The 17083-nt window shown below is 45.5% G+C and overlaps 1 protein-coding gene across 1 annotated transcript in view; it reads right to left on the bottom strand.

Moving 5' to 3' along the window:
- Positions 1-17083, bottom strand: part of PTPN13 (protein tyrosine phosphatase non-receptor type 13) — a 212000-nt gene that overhangs the window by 20502 nt on the left and 174415 nt on the right. Inside the window, exons 33-40 of the mRNA XM_056111140.1 lie at positions 16100-16258; positions 14511-14682; positions 14209-14419; positions 12695-12771; positions 7627-7688; positions 4104-4194; positions 2747-2884; positions 1851-1939 (exon numbers count right to left, since the gene is read on the bottom strand). Of these exons, the coding sequence (XP_055967115.1) occupies positions 1851-1939; positions 2747-2884; positions 4104-4194; positions 7627-7688; positions 12695-12771; positions 14209-14419; positions 14511-14682; positions 16100-16258 (999 nt within the window). The remainder of the gene's footprint in view (positions 1-1850; positions 1940-2746; positions 2885-4103; positions 4195-7626; positions 7689-12694; positions 12772-14208; positions 14420-14510; positions 14683-16099; positions 16259-17083) is intronic.

A 17083-nucleotide genomic window follows, 5' to 3' on the forward strand; every position in this document is an offset into this window, starting at 1 on the left:
TGCTGAGGTCCAAGCTGACCGAAGAGACACATCTTAAGGGGTATAGTATGACTGTCATCACAGTCATTATTATTGTCTTTAGGAAGAACAATCACAGCAACAGATGTTTAGATAAGCGTTCTTCTTTGTTTTGTCATTGTTTGCCAAGGGCTAGGTGACAGAAGGGTCACCTTTTTTTTGTGGTGCCCAAAGGAAGTGACCCAGGGCCTCAGGCATCCTTAGGGGCTGCACTCTGCCCCCAGGCAACCCTTCCTAAACCACTTACTATTGTGATCCCTAAATTCTGCCTTATATGAAGAGACTGCCCTGTACGCAAAACCCACTAAAGAGTGATGCACATTGTATAATTGAAACCCAAGCACAAAAATTTGTAAGTCTACAACTGTACCTCATGAGGCCTCACTAATAAAAATTAAAAAAAAAAGTGATGCACATTGAGACAAGCATTTTCGTACGCATTTTTGTAGATTAAGATATATAAGCTAAAAAAATAAAAGTAAGAAAGAAAAAAAGAAAGGCAGAGAGATCCGAGCTCCAGTGTAACTACTGAGAGGCTTCGTTTCTAAACGTTCAGCTAGCATGACCATCCGTTTCCAAGGTGGGCACCTGAAGACCCCCCCCACCCCCAGCCAGGTCTTGACAGGTGAGATGCCCCCCAGGACGGGCATCATTTTCACTAAGAAAATGATGGCCTGAGGAACCGGTTGGGATGGGAGATGTGTGCTGAAAGTAGAAAATGGAATGAACATGATAACCTCTCAGGGTCTGTATTGCAAACCATAATGCCTAAAAGTGGAGAGAGAGTATGGGGAAAATTGTCTGCCATGGAGGCAGGGGGAGGGTGGGAAAGGGGGGGTATACTAGGGATATTGGTGGTGGGGACTGTGCAATGGTGGAGGGATGGGTGTTTGATCACTGTGTGATTGTAACCCAAACATGAAAGCCTGTAACTATCTCACTGTGGTCACGGTCACGAGTGTCCATCGTGAGACTTATTACTGTGTTTGGCATACTGAATACATCACGGGTAGCTTGCCAGGCTCTGCCGTGCGGGCGAGATACTCTCGGTAGCTTGCCGGGCTCTCCGAGGGGGGCGGAGGAATCGAACTCGGATTGGGCTGGAGTGATAGCACAGTGGTAGTGCGTTTCCCTTGCGCGCAGCCAGCCCAGCCAAGCCGAGTTCGATTCCTCTGCCCCTCTCGGAGAGCCCGGCGAGCTACCGAAAGTATCTCGCCCGCATGCAAAGCCTGGCAAGCTACTCGTGATGTATTCGATATGCCAAACACAGTAACAAGAAGTCTCAAGATGGAGATGTTACTGGACCCGCTTGAGCAAAAATCTCATGGTGATTCAATAAAATTAAAAAAAAAATACAGTCTGAAGAAGGATTCAAAAGCTTTGCACTGTTTTTGAGAGCAATCTTTCTTTTCTTTTCAATTTCTCTCTCTCTCTCTCTCTCTCTCTCTCTCTCTCTCTCTCTCTCTCTCAGGAAGCCCAAGGAAGAGGTTAGGGTGAGTCTTTAACAGAATGAACCTGTTTTCCTCCTAAGTGTGATCTGGCTTTGCTCTGGGCCTCCCAAGAGCACTCAGGCTGTCCTGGGCCAGGGAGGCTGGGGTTCGACGTGAGGGCTGGGAACGCGGCATTGCTGAGGCCCTTGGCAGTGGGGGTACCCAGGCCACCTGGGGACACATACCTACCTGCCAGCAAGCATGCTCACCCCGGGACTCTCTCTGGCTCTTTAAATGTAATTTTTTTAGTAAAATCAGCAGTGACTTCAGACGATTCCAACTTCTGGATCAAATACCCAGATCTGTGAGCTTCAGTCCCCTGGAGTGCTGTCTTCCCCTTACCTCTGTAAGATCCCCAGGCATAGGTGAGCTGTCACAGTTAGAACCCTCTGCTTTCTCTTCAGATAACTTCCTGTTGGTCGTCAATGCACCTGGGAGAGAAACAGGAAAGGATGATGAATTAAAACTGAACACAACAGGATTTTCTTCATTTATTGCGAAGGAAGGCAGGGGGTGGAAATGACAATATATAGCAGCATCAAATTTTGGGTTAAACTTTATTAAAATTGAAGCACCTTAAGAAAGGCTTAGTGGGGCTGGAGCAATAGCACAGCGGGTAGGGCGTTCGCCTTGCATGCGGCCAACCCGGGTTCGATTCCCAACATCCCATGTGGTCCCCTGAGCACTGCCAGGAGTCATTCCTGAGTGCAGAGCCAGGAGTAACCCCTGTGAATCGCCGGGTGTGACCCAAAAAGCAAAAAAAATAAAAAATAAAAAAAAATAAAGTTTCAGTGTTAGCTGTTGACAGTGGCTGGGGACTGGGCAAAGACTTAAAACAATAACAGTTGTGATATTGATAATATATTTAAGATCTTACTAATAAATAACCCACCCACAAATATTTTGAGGAAGAGATCAAACTCTTCTTCTTTTTTCTTTTTTTTTCTTTTTGGGTCACACCCAGCAATGCACAGGGGTTACTCCTGGCTCTGCACTCAGGAATTACTCCTGGAGGCGCTCGGGGGACCATATGGGATGCTGGGAATCGAACCCGGGTCGGCCGCGTGCAAGGCAAATGCCATACCCGCTGTGCTATCGCTCCAGCCCCTCAAACTCTTCTGTACTTCTGAAATACTACCCACCAACATGGAGAATGCTAATAGATTTCATTTTTAACTAAAAAAAAAATTCTCCTTGGAGGTCTTTCTGTAGCAACTCATTCCCTCTGGCCTGTGTACCTGCATCAGAGGCCTGTCTTGCTGCGTTATTCTGATTTAAGAGATTCTGGGCTTCCTCATCTACGACATCGAGCAGAGACTGGATCACTTCAGCTTCTTGGGGATCATCGTATATGTCGTCATCTTGCATATCAGACTCTGCAAAAACAGTAATTCACATGGAGTTAAAGGTCTAAAACATTAATAAGCAACACCGTGTCAAATGGAATACGCTCGGTCTTTCAAAGTCTGAAATTCTTTCACACTTTTCAAAGTCCAGCGAATGTCTGAACTTTGAAATGTTCCGGTTCTCTGTTGAAAGACTGTCCAGCCGCCACTAATGAAAAAACCAAATCGATGCCTCTGACTTTCCATGAAACACTAATAATTTTATATTTTATTTTCCTACATTAATCTCAAACTATTAATTCATGATAGAAATGCAGATGAAGAAGTTTTATTCCTAAAATTAAAGGTAACAGGGCACTCCAACATTCCCAAGAAAAATTCCCTAAATTAGGTGGCTTGGGAATGGTTGCTTCCTTCACAGAACATAAGAAAACGCTTAAAAATATGCTATCTTGGGGCTGGAGCGATAGCACAGCTGGTAGGGCATTTGCCTTGCACGCTGCTGACCTGGGTTCGATTCCCAGCATCCCATGTGGTTCCCCCGAGCACCTCCAGGAATAATTCCTGAGTGCATGAGCCAGGAGTAACCCCTGTGCATCGCTGGGTGTGACCCAAAAAGAAAAAACAAACAAAAAAAAACATGCTATCTTTTCAATCACTTAAAAAGTTTAAATCTTAGAGACTGGACTGCACGTATCTGTAATATTAATCGAAATAACAATATGCTTCTCTATTGTGCCTTCGTTTCTTTGAACAAGAACCTTTCCTTTACAATCTCTATCGGGGGCTGGGGGGATAATTCCCGGGCAGATGCTTGGTTCCTCCCCAGCACCACGGGGATAAGCATTGAGTGTCAGGCCTGAGGACCGCCAGCCAGCAGTGGGTCCTAGGGTCCCCCGAGCACTGCTGGGCAAAGCTACATGAACCTGTGAGGCAGGTGAGAAAGAGCACCTGGTGGGGCTGGAGCGATAGCACAGCGGGTAGGGCGTTTGCCTTGCACGCGGCCGACCCAGGTTCGATTCCCAGCATCCCATATGGTCCCCCGAGAACCTCCAGGAGTTATTCCTGAGTGCATGAGCCAGGAGGAACATAACCCCTGTGCAATGCCAGGTGTGACCCCCAAAAAGCAAAAAAAAAAAAAAGAAAAAAAAGCAAAAAAAAAAAAAAGAAAGAGCACCTGGCAGGACTTTATCATCATCTGCACGCTGAGGGCATCCAGGGGGACGGGGCGTGTGCGCGGGAGAGCCACCGTTGGAGCGAATCCAGCTTGCTGAGCCCGTCTGTGGACTGGAGCTTTTCTCTTGGGGACACACAGCTTCACTTTTCTCTTCCCCATTGACCTGAAGTACGGAAACAAAGAAAAGCGTTATTTTACCATTTTGCTAATGTGCAGGATGAGGGAGGGGGTACACATGCCTCCCTGCTCTCCTCGTCCTTACATACCCAGCTTGCATATCCCACCACCTATCAGTGTTTCCAGAAAACGGCAGTGTGGTGAAGTGTGCAAAGGAGCTGAAACTTCCCAGAGTCTGGAAACACCAGCTCAAACCGCCTTAAATCAGGATTTTTAGTCCAGGGGTTCTCACAACATTTACCAAATAAAATTTTAGTTTCTGAAAACGAAAAAAAAATCCAATACACAGTATTTCCTGAACTTACTGGGGCACAGAAATTTCTTTTTTGGAGACGCGTATTTTATGAAACTTATCTTCTGCAGAACTTTCAGAAAGATTTAATAGGTGCACGACACTTAGATGTTTAAGGTAGAAAGAAAACGCCATTCAGTAATTGTGAAGCTATTACATGGACTTAGGATCCAAACAGAGACCTGATTCTTAGGTATAAAGAAATTCAAATCGACCTTAATTCTCATCTTCACTTAAGAAAAGTAACAATGGATTCCTAGCGGTCAAGTAATGGGAAGTGGGAACTCTAAGAATAACCTTGGAGTTAGCACTCTAACGGGGCACAGCCCACCAGGGCAGGAGGGATTGAAAGGCTTGGGATTAGAGTATAGGAGTTCAAGGCATCAACCATGAAGAGTCCAGTGTCTTTTCCTGTCTACAAAGTATCCTTGTTTGAGACTAAAAGGTACATTAAATTGAGTTTTCTCCTTTCTCTTAATCACATAAAATTTTCTCTCAGAGCATCCCATTGCTAGTTCTCCGGGGAGGAGTTTCTCAGGAGAAATAACCTCTGTAGTTGTCAAAAAAAAAAAGGGCTGGGGACTGCTTAGGGACAATCTTGGCAGCCGAGATCAGCTAGGCAGTGAGCACAACCCACAGCCCCACCCCTCCTGGGCTGTGTCCCTGTGGACCAGTTGTTTGGGTCTAGCCCTGTTATCTTTGGCCCCTGCATGAATCAAAATGACTTAAGTTCTCTGATTCTATTATGAGGTAGACCATTTTCTGTAGCTTGCAAAAGCAATGCCCTTTTTGTTTTAAAGAGTGAGGTGACAATCCAAAATTGCTGCTATGTCCCCAGCCAGACTCCACCGTCTCGAGACAGACCCCGCCGAGAGATTAACCTGCTGAAAATTCAGATGGGCGGGTTTTGTGACTGAAATCTTCAGGCTCTCTCAGTGTCGAGATGGGCTACCTCCCCCCACCTCCTTAGACTTCTGGAAGCCCCCGCAGTCACCCCCACGAACCAACTCTGGTGCCACCATGTAAGCTCTTCTACTGGGCCTTGTTTCAGAGACCACAAATAAATCTCGAAAGAGATTAAAAAAAAAAGCTGCAGTAAATCTCAGACTCCGAATGACTCAATAATTTGGGGCACGATGAAGAGGGGCGGGTGTGCCCAGTGCAGAACCCCTGGCACCCGCCTGCTCCCACAATCCAAAGTCTCTGCCATGTCCCTGGCAGGACTGCATTGTCTCGAGAGAGACCTCACTGAGATATCAATTGGATGAAACTTCAGGCCTATGGTTTTGTGACTGAAATCTCCAGGCTTTCTCAGGATTGGGATGGCCGACCTCCCCCCACACCCCTGTGCTCCTCCAGAATCCATGGCAGTCATGCCCACGCCCAAAGGCTGCTATCCAGTGAGAAAGCTACTCCAGCTGTTCCTTCCCAATGAAAACAAAGAACACTCTGAACAAACATGATGACCTCTGGGCACCTGCATTGCAAACCGTAATGCACAAAAGGAGAGAGAGAAAGAAAGAAGAAAGGTGTCTTCCATAGAGGCAGGGGAGTGTGGGGGCTTGGTGGAAACTGGGGACACTGGTGGTGGGAAATTACACTGGTGGAGGGATGGGTGTTGGAACATTGTATTATGAGTGAAACCCAATCATAAACAGCTTTGTAGTGGTCTATCTCATAGTGATTCAATAAAAAAAAAGTGAGGTAATGAACTGAGGTTGCATGCAAGGCAAACGCCCTACCCGCTGTGCTATGATTCCAGCCCAGTAAGCTACCGAGAGTATCTCGCCTGCACGGCAGAGCCTGGCAAGCTCCCCGTGACGTATTCGATATGCCAAACACAGTTAACAACAAAGTCTCTGATGGAGATATTACTGGGCCTGCTTGAGAAAATCGATGAACAACGGGAGGACAGTGACAGTAACAATTAACTGAGGTAATTTAGTTTTTTTTTTTAAATCTTGTTTGGTTTTTGGGCCACACAGCTTTATTCAGGACTTACTCCTGGTTCTGTGCTCAGGGGTCATTCCTGAGGATCAAACCTGGCCCCGCCACAGAAAAGGCAGACACCCTCCACACTATACCATTGGTCCAGCCCCAAGAGCACATACATTAAGAGCACAATTTCTCCTCTTTAAAATACACATTACCATATCATCCCCAGCACCAAAGTACCAGTCATGCCCAACCACAGCCCTGTGGACTGCCCCCTCTGTGGAGTGATTTTCCTGCAGTGCCGTCAGCTTCCAAGGGTTACTCTCCTTCTGGGCCCGTTTCTTCTGTCACTACTGTGACAGGAGAGAAGACTTGACATCTGCCAAGTCTCTGCTGCTGGCCAGGTTAGCGCCAAAGCAGCAATTCCACCTTGAACTGCATTCTTCCCTCTAGGTATCTAAGACACTTTGTATACATTAATTAAAAAATATCCCAGCACTAAAACTATCTCGGGCTGGAGCGATAGCACAGCGGGTAGGGCGTTCGCCTTACAAGCGGCCAACATGGCCGACCCGAGTTCGATTCCTCCGCCCCTCTCGGAGAGCCCGGCAAGCTACCGAGAGTATTCGATATGCCAGACACAGTAACAACAAAGTCTCCAATGGAGACGTTACTGGGCCCGCTCGAGCAAATCGACGATCAACGGGAGGGCCTTTACCTTTACCTTTACCTTTACCTAAAACTATCTAGTTGAGCAATTATTTAATAGCCGAGTGTGGCCAAATGAGGCAGGGACCCGTGTGCCAACTTTACGTTCTATTCATTCACGAAACTGTATTCCTACTAGCAACATACATATGTAATAAAAGGCAAGTCCTTAAATATTCAAAGAAATGTCTTTTTTTTTTCTTCTTGGGTCACACCTGGCGATGCTCAGGAGTTACTCCTGGCTCATGCACCCAGGAATTACTCCTGGCGGTGCTTGGGGAACCATATGGGATGCTGGGAATTGAACCCGGATCAGCCACGTGCAAGGCAAACACCCTATCCGCTGTGCTATCGCTCCAGCCCCAGAAATGTCTTTTTTTTTTTTTTTTTAAAAAAGGCAAGAAACTCGTTTGGGTTAAAACCTTAAGAAGAGGATTATTTGTCTAAGGTAGCATGTCTTGGGGGACGGCAGCGTTCACTGACCTTGGAGAACGAATGACTCAGCGTGACGGCGGGCTTGCTATTCGACTTTGCAGCATGATGAGCTGAAAGAACAACAGAGATGGTGGGGTGAGCCCTCAGAGAGGAAACCCTTGTTTTGGGGGCAGGTTTTATTATTTTTATTAGTAATACGAGGCTGCGGCACTGATTAAAAACCAACTAGACAGAGTCAAGTACTAGAGAGGAGCATATAGTCAATTTCTTAAGACAAACTAGCTTGCATAAATGCTCCCTTTCAGGGGGGTTGGCCCGGACCCCACCCTGCAGAAGCCCGGCAGTTGCGCCTGCACCCCAAGGCTTCTGCCATGCCAATGGCCCAGTGGAAGTTCCAGGTCCCCCAGTTTTCAGGCAGAGAACTCTGGGGTCTTCTTGGAGTGGGGGTGGGCAGCTTACCGCTTCCACCATGATGAGATAAGACAAGTCTCACAAATTTTCTTTTACTGAAGCACGTTTGGATAATTGCATTAGCCATTTAGTTGTAACAAGAAATACAAAACACATTATTTTGTGCCTGCTTAAATAAATAAGCTACTTCTTCAGAGAGGAGGAAGCAAAATATGCCTGACCTCCTTAAAAAAAAATAAAGAGCTCAGTTCAGAGTGAATGGTCCTGATGTGAGATGCTGAATATGAACTTTGCAGCTGAATGGGACACAGACATCACCGGGGCTGAATTTTAGCCAGACTACTACTGTAGGAAAGATAGATGCTTTTAGTCCCCAGTCTCATTTCATAAAGGTGATCCATTTAACACATAAAAATAAGTTATGGGTGCAACTAGAGAAAACTTTTTATATATCTGCAAACGAAATGTTAACTGCAACTCAGCACAAAAAAAAATTAAGTAACTATTCCCAAAATACCATTGCTTCTCTTATAGCTAAACTTACATTGAAAACATTCTGATACATTAAATTATATTTGCAAGAGATTTTGAAAAATCTGGTAGGGTCTGGTACAGTACATAAGAAACAAAAAAGAAAAAGGAAATAAAGACTTCTATATGAGAATGGCTTAAAATTCCACCTAGAAAGATGATGAGATGACATTTTAGGAAGAAATTTCTCTAATTATGGCGATGCACTTCTGATGTGACTTAGGAAGAATAATAAAATAAAGGTGTAAAGGTAAAGGTAAAGGCCCTCCCGTTGATCGTCGATTTGCTCGAGCGGGCCCAGTAACGTCTCCATTGGAGACTTTGTTGTTACTGTGTCTGGCATATCGAATACTCTCGGTAGCTTGCCGGGCTCTCCGAGAGGGGCAGAGGAATAATAATCCACGAGCGCAAAAACACTATGCTGTAATAGTGCAAAACACAACAGTTTAGTGTTTGCTTTTGTCTTGGGGCAGCCCTGGTGGTGCTTGGGGGTCATTCCCAGATCAATAACTGGGGTTAGAAAAAATTCCAAGCAGTGCCAGAGAGATTCTGTGGCACCAGGGAGCAAGCCCAACCCTCCTGCGAGCAAAGCATGTGATTCAGCCTGCATAGCTATCTTCCTAGACACATTTTTGCTTAATCAATTTTGTTTTTTGGATCATGCCCAGCAGTGCTGTGGGGCTACTCCTGGTGCTGTGCTCGGGACTCTATCAGAGAGTCCACAGGTAAGGAAAGTGTCTTCCCTCTATTATCACTCTAAACTCAAGTGCAGTGTTTTTTTTTTTTTCCTTTTCTTTTTGGGTCACACCCAGCATTGATTGCACACGGGTTACTCCTGGTTCATGCACTCAGGAATTACTCCTGGCGGTGCTCGGGAGACCATATAGGATGCTGGGAATCGAACCCGGGTCGGCCACGTGCTAGGCAAACCAAACGCCCTACCCGCTGTGCTATTGCTCCAGCCCCTCAAGTGCAGTGTTTTTAATTTCCCTTACTGCTATTTCCCTAATCTCTTCCCCATCTCAGATTTTCTTTTTCTTTTCTTTTCTTTTTTTTGCTTCTTTTTTTGGTCACACCAGGTGATGCACATGAGTTACTCCTGGCTTTGCACTTAGGAATTACTCCTGGTGGTGCTCAGGGGACCATACGGGATGCCGGAGATCGGACCCTGGTTGGCCAAGTGCAAGGCAAACGCCCTCCCTGCTGACCTGTCGCTCCAGCCCCCTCCCTCAGAATTTTATCTCGACCTGTCACTACAGATTATTCTGTACCATATTCTATTATGAAATAATTTAGTACAAATCCCTTTTGCCTGGCTTTTTTCAATCAGCACATTCATTCTGAATCCATTATGCTGCTGCATCTATCAACAGGCCATTTTCATTACTGAGTAGGATTCTGTTGTTTAGATATAATTAGTTCAGTCGTTTTTGAAAATCATTGCTTCTGTTTTTTTTTCTACCACAAAGGAACTGGACAAAACCATTCCTGCACACAGTTCCACATACATGGTTTCTTTTTTCTTTTCTTTTCTTTTTTTTTTTTTTATCGTGAGTAAGACTAAGAGGTATGGAAACTCTTATAGGCATGTGCTTACATTTTAAAGAAACTATCCAACTATTGTCCAAAATGGCTATTCTCACTTTACAGCCCCATTCCTTTTCTTTTTGGGTCCACACCCAGCAGTGCTCAGGGCTGACTCCTGGCTCTGTGCTCAGGGATCACTCCTGGGAGGGCTCATAGACCATCTGCGGTGCCAGGACTGAATTCAGTCCAGCCACGTGCTCGCTCCCTGGCCATACTTCCAGTCATATCACAGGGTTCTTCACAATGGTTCCATGTTATTTGCATACATAAAGAATGCATGAAGAAATTAGCTCTTTGGTCGCCAAAAAGAGAGACACCCACAGAGAGAGAGGGCATCAGGTGATGTAGCTACTCTTGTTTGCCTCTTCTGGAGGTTGCTAGGAAAATGCTTTCCTGACTGTTCTCATGGTTGTCTGACGCGAAGTGAATGGGATTCTCAGCAAGCAGCAAGAGGGTCCTGATTCCCTTCAGTGTTCAAGACAACAACAGATAAAGAAGTGACAGATTGCTTTGGAACAAGAACGACCAGTGCTGGCGTGGATGTGAGGAGTAACAGACTCTCCTTCATCATTGGTGGGAATGCCGATTTCTCCAGCCTTTTTGGAAAACGATATGGGCATTCCTCAAAAAACTAGAAATTGAACTAGTCAACTAGAAATTGACCCAGCAATGCCACTTCAGGGAATATACCCCGGGGGTCCAAAAATACACATCAGAAAAACCATCTGCACTTCTATGTTCATGACAGCACTATTCACCGTAGCCAGAATCTGGAAACAACACGCATGCCAGAGAACAGACGACTGGACAAAGAAACTATGGTACATCTCCACAATGGAATATAATGCAGTCACCAGGTAAAATAAAGTCATGAAATTCACTTATAAATGGATGGACATGGAGAGTATCATGCTGAGTGAAATGAGTCAGAAAGAGAGAGACAGGCATAGAATGACTGCACTCATTTTTGGGATATTAAAAACAACAACATAGTATGAGATTAATATCCAAGGGCGGTAGAAACAAGGTCCGGGAGGGCTGGTCCACAGTGGCCTCAAGTGGTCGGCGGAGAGGACAGTTAGGATAGAGAAGGGACCACAATGACAAAGTTGGAAATGATCACTGTGGATAAAAACTGCATGCTGACAGTAGGTAAAGCACAAATAGGATAACCTTTTCGTACCTGTACTGCAAACCATAATGCCTAAAAGGAAGGGGGGAGAGAAAGAGAGAGAGGGAGAGCGAGAGCGAGAGCGAGAGTGAGAGAGAGAGAGAGAGAGAGAGAGAGAAAAGTAGAAAAAAAAGTGGAGGCAGGTTGGAGTGGACTGGCGGGAGGGAAACTGGGAACACTGGTGGTGGGAGATTTACACTGGTAAAGGGATGGGTGTTGGAACACGGAATGATTGAAACCAAATCACGAACAACTTTGTAACCGAGTATCTAACAGAGATTCAATAAAAAGTATTAAAAAATAGGATTTTTTTTTTAAATGAAGATAACCTGGTTATTTCCTTGAGCCACTTTGGTACTGAGATTCTTCTGCCAGGTCATCCACGTGTCTAGGCAAGTAGGAAGCACTGAATTGGATTTCAGATAAAACTTGCTCAACTTCATGTGCCTAAGCCTAAGCTTAAGCCTACTCTCATTGTTATATTAATACTAGGAACACAAGTTAGATTTATTGAACCCAGTTATGTAAGTTAGAGCGTGGAGTCAGACATCCCAGGTTTGAATTCTGTCTCTACCTAACTCCAGCACGTGAGCACATTACTCAAACTTCTCTGTGTCTTGGTTTTCTCCTAGAAGGGAAGGAGACCAACACTAGGCGTCAGAGTTGTTCTGCGGATCTTGAAGAAGGCTGGCTTCAGAGGAAAAGTGAGCCGCTGCTATGGCTACTAATAATACAGTTTCAATTCTTATGCTTCTTACTCTATTTTTACATTTTTTTGTCTTATCAAAGACATTGTTAGATGCGCAACACCCTGAATATGTCAGTGCAGGCCAGAAACTCGGTAATTACTAGAATAAATCACCAACTGTGATGATAAGCATTCTTGTATTGCTGTGTTTATGCCACATAACTGTTTGACCTACATACTAATCATATTCATATTGTACTCACAGAACCTCACAGGAAACAGAGGCTGAGATATGGATCAGGTAATTTGCTAAGGTCACAGAAGACTTAGTCGCTGTTTTTGTCTGGCTCTCAACCTCCCGCTCCACTGTTGCTCTCCTGTTTCCTATCACACACTGAATTTTTTTTTTCTTTTTGGGTCACACCTGGTGAAGTACAGGGGCTACTCCTGGCTCTGCACTCAGGAATAACTCCTGGCGGTGCTCGGGGGACCATATGGGATGCTGGGAATCGAACCTGGGTCGGCCGCGTGCAAGGCAAACACCCTCCCCGCTGTACTATTGCTCCAGCCCCCCACCACTGAATTTTAAAGAAGCTTCTATGTAGATGTAATATATTTAGAGAGGCAGTAAAATGATGGTTCTTGGAAGGCAAGTTTCCAAACCTCCTTTGATAAGGGAACAAAAGAGCTGCTTCTCCCTTAGTTCTTGTTCTCTATCGTGAACATACCTTCACCGTTGGCTATGGGCAGGTGAGGAGCTGGACCAGCAGTCCTCGTCGAACTGGGCACCACTGGATGGCCATCTCTATGATTTTAAGGGAAAATAAAAAGGAAATAAAGTTATTAAGGTAAATGTTTAAAGTTTGTAAATTATCTTTTAACCACACATTTTAGGAGTTTTATTTTGGGGAGCTAAGGAATAGAGGAACCTCTTAAAGTCGTTATCAGTCTTTAGTAGGGAGGGAGATAATACATTTTTTGGGGGGGAGGGAGGTTTGGGCTATACCAAGCAATGCTCAGGGCTTTGTCCTGGCCCTGTGCTCAGGGATCACTCCTGGCAGCGCTCGGGAGCCAACGATCAAAACCCAGATTCAGTCTCATGCAAGGGAAGAGCCTTAACCCTTGTGTTATTTCTCTGGGACTCTAGAATTAGATCTCTAGAATTAATAAATTTGTGTTGGTTTTTGTGATCAAATTTATGGAAATTTGATAACACATTTTCAATTTATTTGCATTATAAGTCAAAGAAAAGCTGCTATTAGTAGTTTTTTCTTTTTCTTTTTGGGTCACACCCAGCGATGCTCAGGGGTTACTCCTGGCTCTTCACTCAGGAATTACTCCTGGCGGTGCTCGGGGGACCATATGGGATGCTGGGAATCGAACCTGTGTCAGCCATGTTGGCTGCATGCAAGGCAAACACCCTACCCGCTGTGCTATCACTCCAGCCCCAGTAATTTTTATAATGTAAAATTATGATAAAGTATAGTGGACAGGGACTTTTTTTTCTTTTTTCTTTTTCTTTTTGGGTCACACCCGGCGATGCTCAGGGGTTACTCCTGGCTCTTCACTCAGGAATTACTCCTGGCGGTGCTTGGGGGAACCATATGGGATGCTGGAATAGAACCCGGGTTGGCTGCGTGCAAGGCAAACGTCCTCCCCACTATACTATCCCTCTGCTCCTGGCCTGATTTTTATTTATTTTTTTATTTGTTTTTAAAGAAAAATTTTGACGGGTTGAAAAACAGTACAGAGTAGGGGCGCATGCCTACTGTGTCCCTGAAGGAGGTTTGATTCCTGTCACCACAAGGTCCCTGGGGCTGGATGTGCCCCCGGAGACCCTCAGCTCCACCGGAGAGTTTGGGTGACCTTTGGCAGGCACTCGGGCTGAAGCAGTGTTTAACCACGAACTTGCTTGGCCAGGACTCCCGAGCAGTGCCCCTGGACCTCCTGAGCACTATTTGGGCAGCAACCCCTGCCTCCCCCCCAAACAAAAGGCAAGCAACACTAACTTGAGTTCTATTTTCTGTTTTTTTTTTTCTATGTGAAAACATCCATACAAACACATGTAGCAAACAATGAATGAATAGTCACGATCAGTATCCAAACCCAGATCCAGGTCAAATGCTCTAGAATCTTCTATGACGAAGCCTGCCTAACTTGACACCTTTCAACTCCACGGAGGCTTCCCTACGTTCTCAAGGGCTTTCAAGAGAACCCAACGACGCGCTCGTCTGCAGAGTACCTGGTGGCTTTCAGCACCACGGAGGGGAGGCCGGCGTCCAGGGCTCTCTGTGCCTCCTGCCAGGTCATGCCTTGTGTGCTCAGGCCGTTCACGTAGTGGATGATGTCCAGCAGCTGGACGTCACCCTCCAGGGCTGCGGCGCACCGGGGGTCGATATCGCTGACGTACACCACCTTCTGCAGGCTGTCGTGGCCTCCGGACAAGGAGAAACCTTGAGGGAGAAGAAAGGACGGGACTCAGAGTGACCGACTCACTCACTCGGTCGCGAGGCCCTGAGCGGCTGGGACGGGGGTTCTGCTTACCCGGCCCCTCGCTGCCACACGTCAGAGTGATGTCGGGCAGCAGGGTGGGCAGCACGGGCTGCCGGGGCACTTCCAGGACTCGCCCGAGGACGAGGCGCACCCTTTTGGGCGCAGCGCGCAGCAGGTTCACTGCATCGGTGTGAGTCATGTTGGTGACATCCGTGTCGTTGACCTGCGGAGAGGAGGATCGGGTGAGGCACAGTACGTTTTTTAGAACACAGGAGTTGCCAACCACGTGTGGCAATGTCTTTTGATTTTTTACACACTAGCAATGAGGCAGCAGAAGATTTAAGACAAAGAGGAATACCTAATTTATTGAATAATGCCCTTTACTATGGAGATCAAAAGTATGGTGATCAAGTAATTTTGCTAATATACGAAATTTGTTTATTTATTTTTTATCTCATGGTGATTTATTTATTTATTTATTATCCATTTTTTTTCCTTCTCCCAATTATTTTTATTTATTTTTAAAAAAATTTTATTAGTGAGACATCATGAGGTACAGTTGCAGACTTACAAAATTTTGTGCTTGGGTTTCAGTTATACAACGATCGAATACCCATCCCTCCACCAGTGCCCATTTCCCACCACCACAGATCCCAGTATCCCTCCCCTCTCCATCCCCCCCATCCCCCCATACACCCTGCCTCTGTGGCAGGGCATTCCCTTTAGTTCTCACTCTCCTTTTGGGTGCTGTGGTTTGCAAAAGAGGCATTAAGTGGCAATCATATTCGGTCTATAGTCTACTTTCAGCATGCTTCTCCCATCCTGGGAGGATCCTCCCAACACCCTTTATTTGGTGCTCCCTTCTCTATCTGAGCTCCCTTTCCCCCTAGTGTGTGCGGCTGGCCTCCAAGCCATGGAGTAAAACTCCTGGTACTTATCTCGGCTATTCTTGGGTGTTAGTCTCCTATTTTGTTACTTTATGTTCCCCAGATGAATGCAATCTTTCTATGTCCATCCCTCTCTTTCTGACTCATTTCGCTTAACATGATACTTTCCATGTAGTACCACTTGTATGTAAATTTCATGACTTCATCTTTTCTAACAGCTACATAGTACTCCATTGTGTAAATGTACTAAATTTTCTTTAGCCAGTCATCTGTTCTTGGGCACTCAGGTTTTTTCCAGAAAGAAATTTATTTTGATACCTGGCTGACCCGAGTTCGATTCCTCCGCCCCTCTCGGAGAGCCCGGCAATCTACCGAGAGTATCTCGCCCGCACGGCAAAGCCTGGCAAGCTCCTCGTGACGAATTCGATATGCCAAACACAGTAACAACAAGTCTCACGATGAAGATGCTACTGGGCCCGCTCAAGCAAATCGATGAACAACGGGAGGATAGTGCTAAGTGCTAGTGCTAGTAATCTAAAAAGCTATTTGATGCCTCGGAGTCAAGATAGTTTGAAAGCCTTACCTGTGCTCAAAGGAAGTCCTGAGTTGAAAGGGGGAGTTCAAAGAGGTCCACATCCGTTAACTACATAAAGACCTTAGTTGGGGGTGATGGGGAAGTATAAACCGCATCTCCTTCAGACCCGGCCCGCTCTTTAGTCACACGTGAACAGATATACCGCTGACATGTCTTACCTTTATCAGGCGGTCTCCAGGTTTGAGTCTGCCATCACTCTTGGCTGGGTCTTGAATGACATCGTGAACGTAGCAACCAATACTCTGATTGCCTTTGGTGACTGTGAAGCCCAGGCTCCCTTTCTCTGATTTATTTAGGGTAATGAGGAGTTCTACTTCCTAAGGGAATAAAACAGTGAATCTGTTAGTTTGTCTATTTTGCGCCATGGGCAAACAAAATGATGACGGCTTTGATTAACAAAGGAGGGAATCTTAACAGGGTACTGAGATCACCCAAGTGAAAAAGCCAGATCTCTTTAAGGCTAGAAAGAATGTACCTCCTGCAACAGCTCCAAATGTAAAAGCTGGGTTTAAATACATATGTGTGTTTCTAAAGAGAGGAGAAATAGGAATTACTCCTAGTTCAGTTCTTATATTCAGGGGTATAGCCACCAGTGGCTATACCAGAGGCTGCGGAGAGGAGGTTATACCAGTGGTTATACTTTTTAACTTATTTTACTTAAACATGATGCCCTACCAGGAGGATGCCTCCATAGGCAGTTGGGATAGATACTCTGATAATCAAAGAATGCTTTTCTGGGGAAGGATACATAATTGGGCCTTTAATTTTTAAAAACTGAGGTGATATTGGTTTACGACATCATAAATTCTTTTATTTATATATCTATGCAATCAAGATGGATACCAAGAGACACAAATGAAAGCTTTTATTGAAAAAATATTAACTCAAAAAGATATATTCAGGGACCAGAGAGATAATACAGTGGGTGAGGCATTTGCCTTGCATGTAGCTGGCCCAATGCCATCCCCTGAAGCACCTATGGTCCTCCAAGCCCCACTAGGAGTGATCCTGAACACAGAGCCAGGAGGAAGCCCTGGGCACTACTGGGAGTGCCCCCCAGAAAAAAAATATATATACATACACGTGCCTATGTTTAATGTAGTATTAAGTACAGCAACCAGATTCCAATAGCAGATGGCTGA

The sequence above is a fragment of the Sorex fumeus genome, unplaced genomic scaffold (assembly GCF_029834395.1).
Source record: "Sorex fumeus unplaced genomic scaffold, SorFum_2.1 ptg000013l, whole genome shotgun sequence".
Taxonomy (NCBI): domain Eukaryota; kingdom Metazoa; phylum Chordata; class Mammalia; order Eulipotyphla; family Soricidae; genus Sorex; species Sorex fumeus.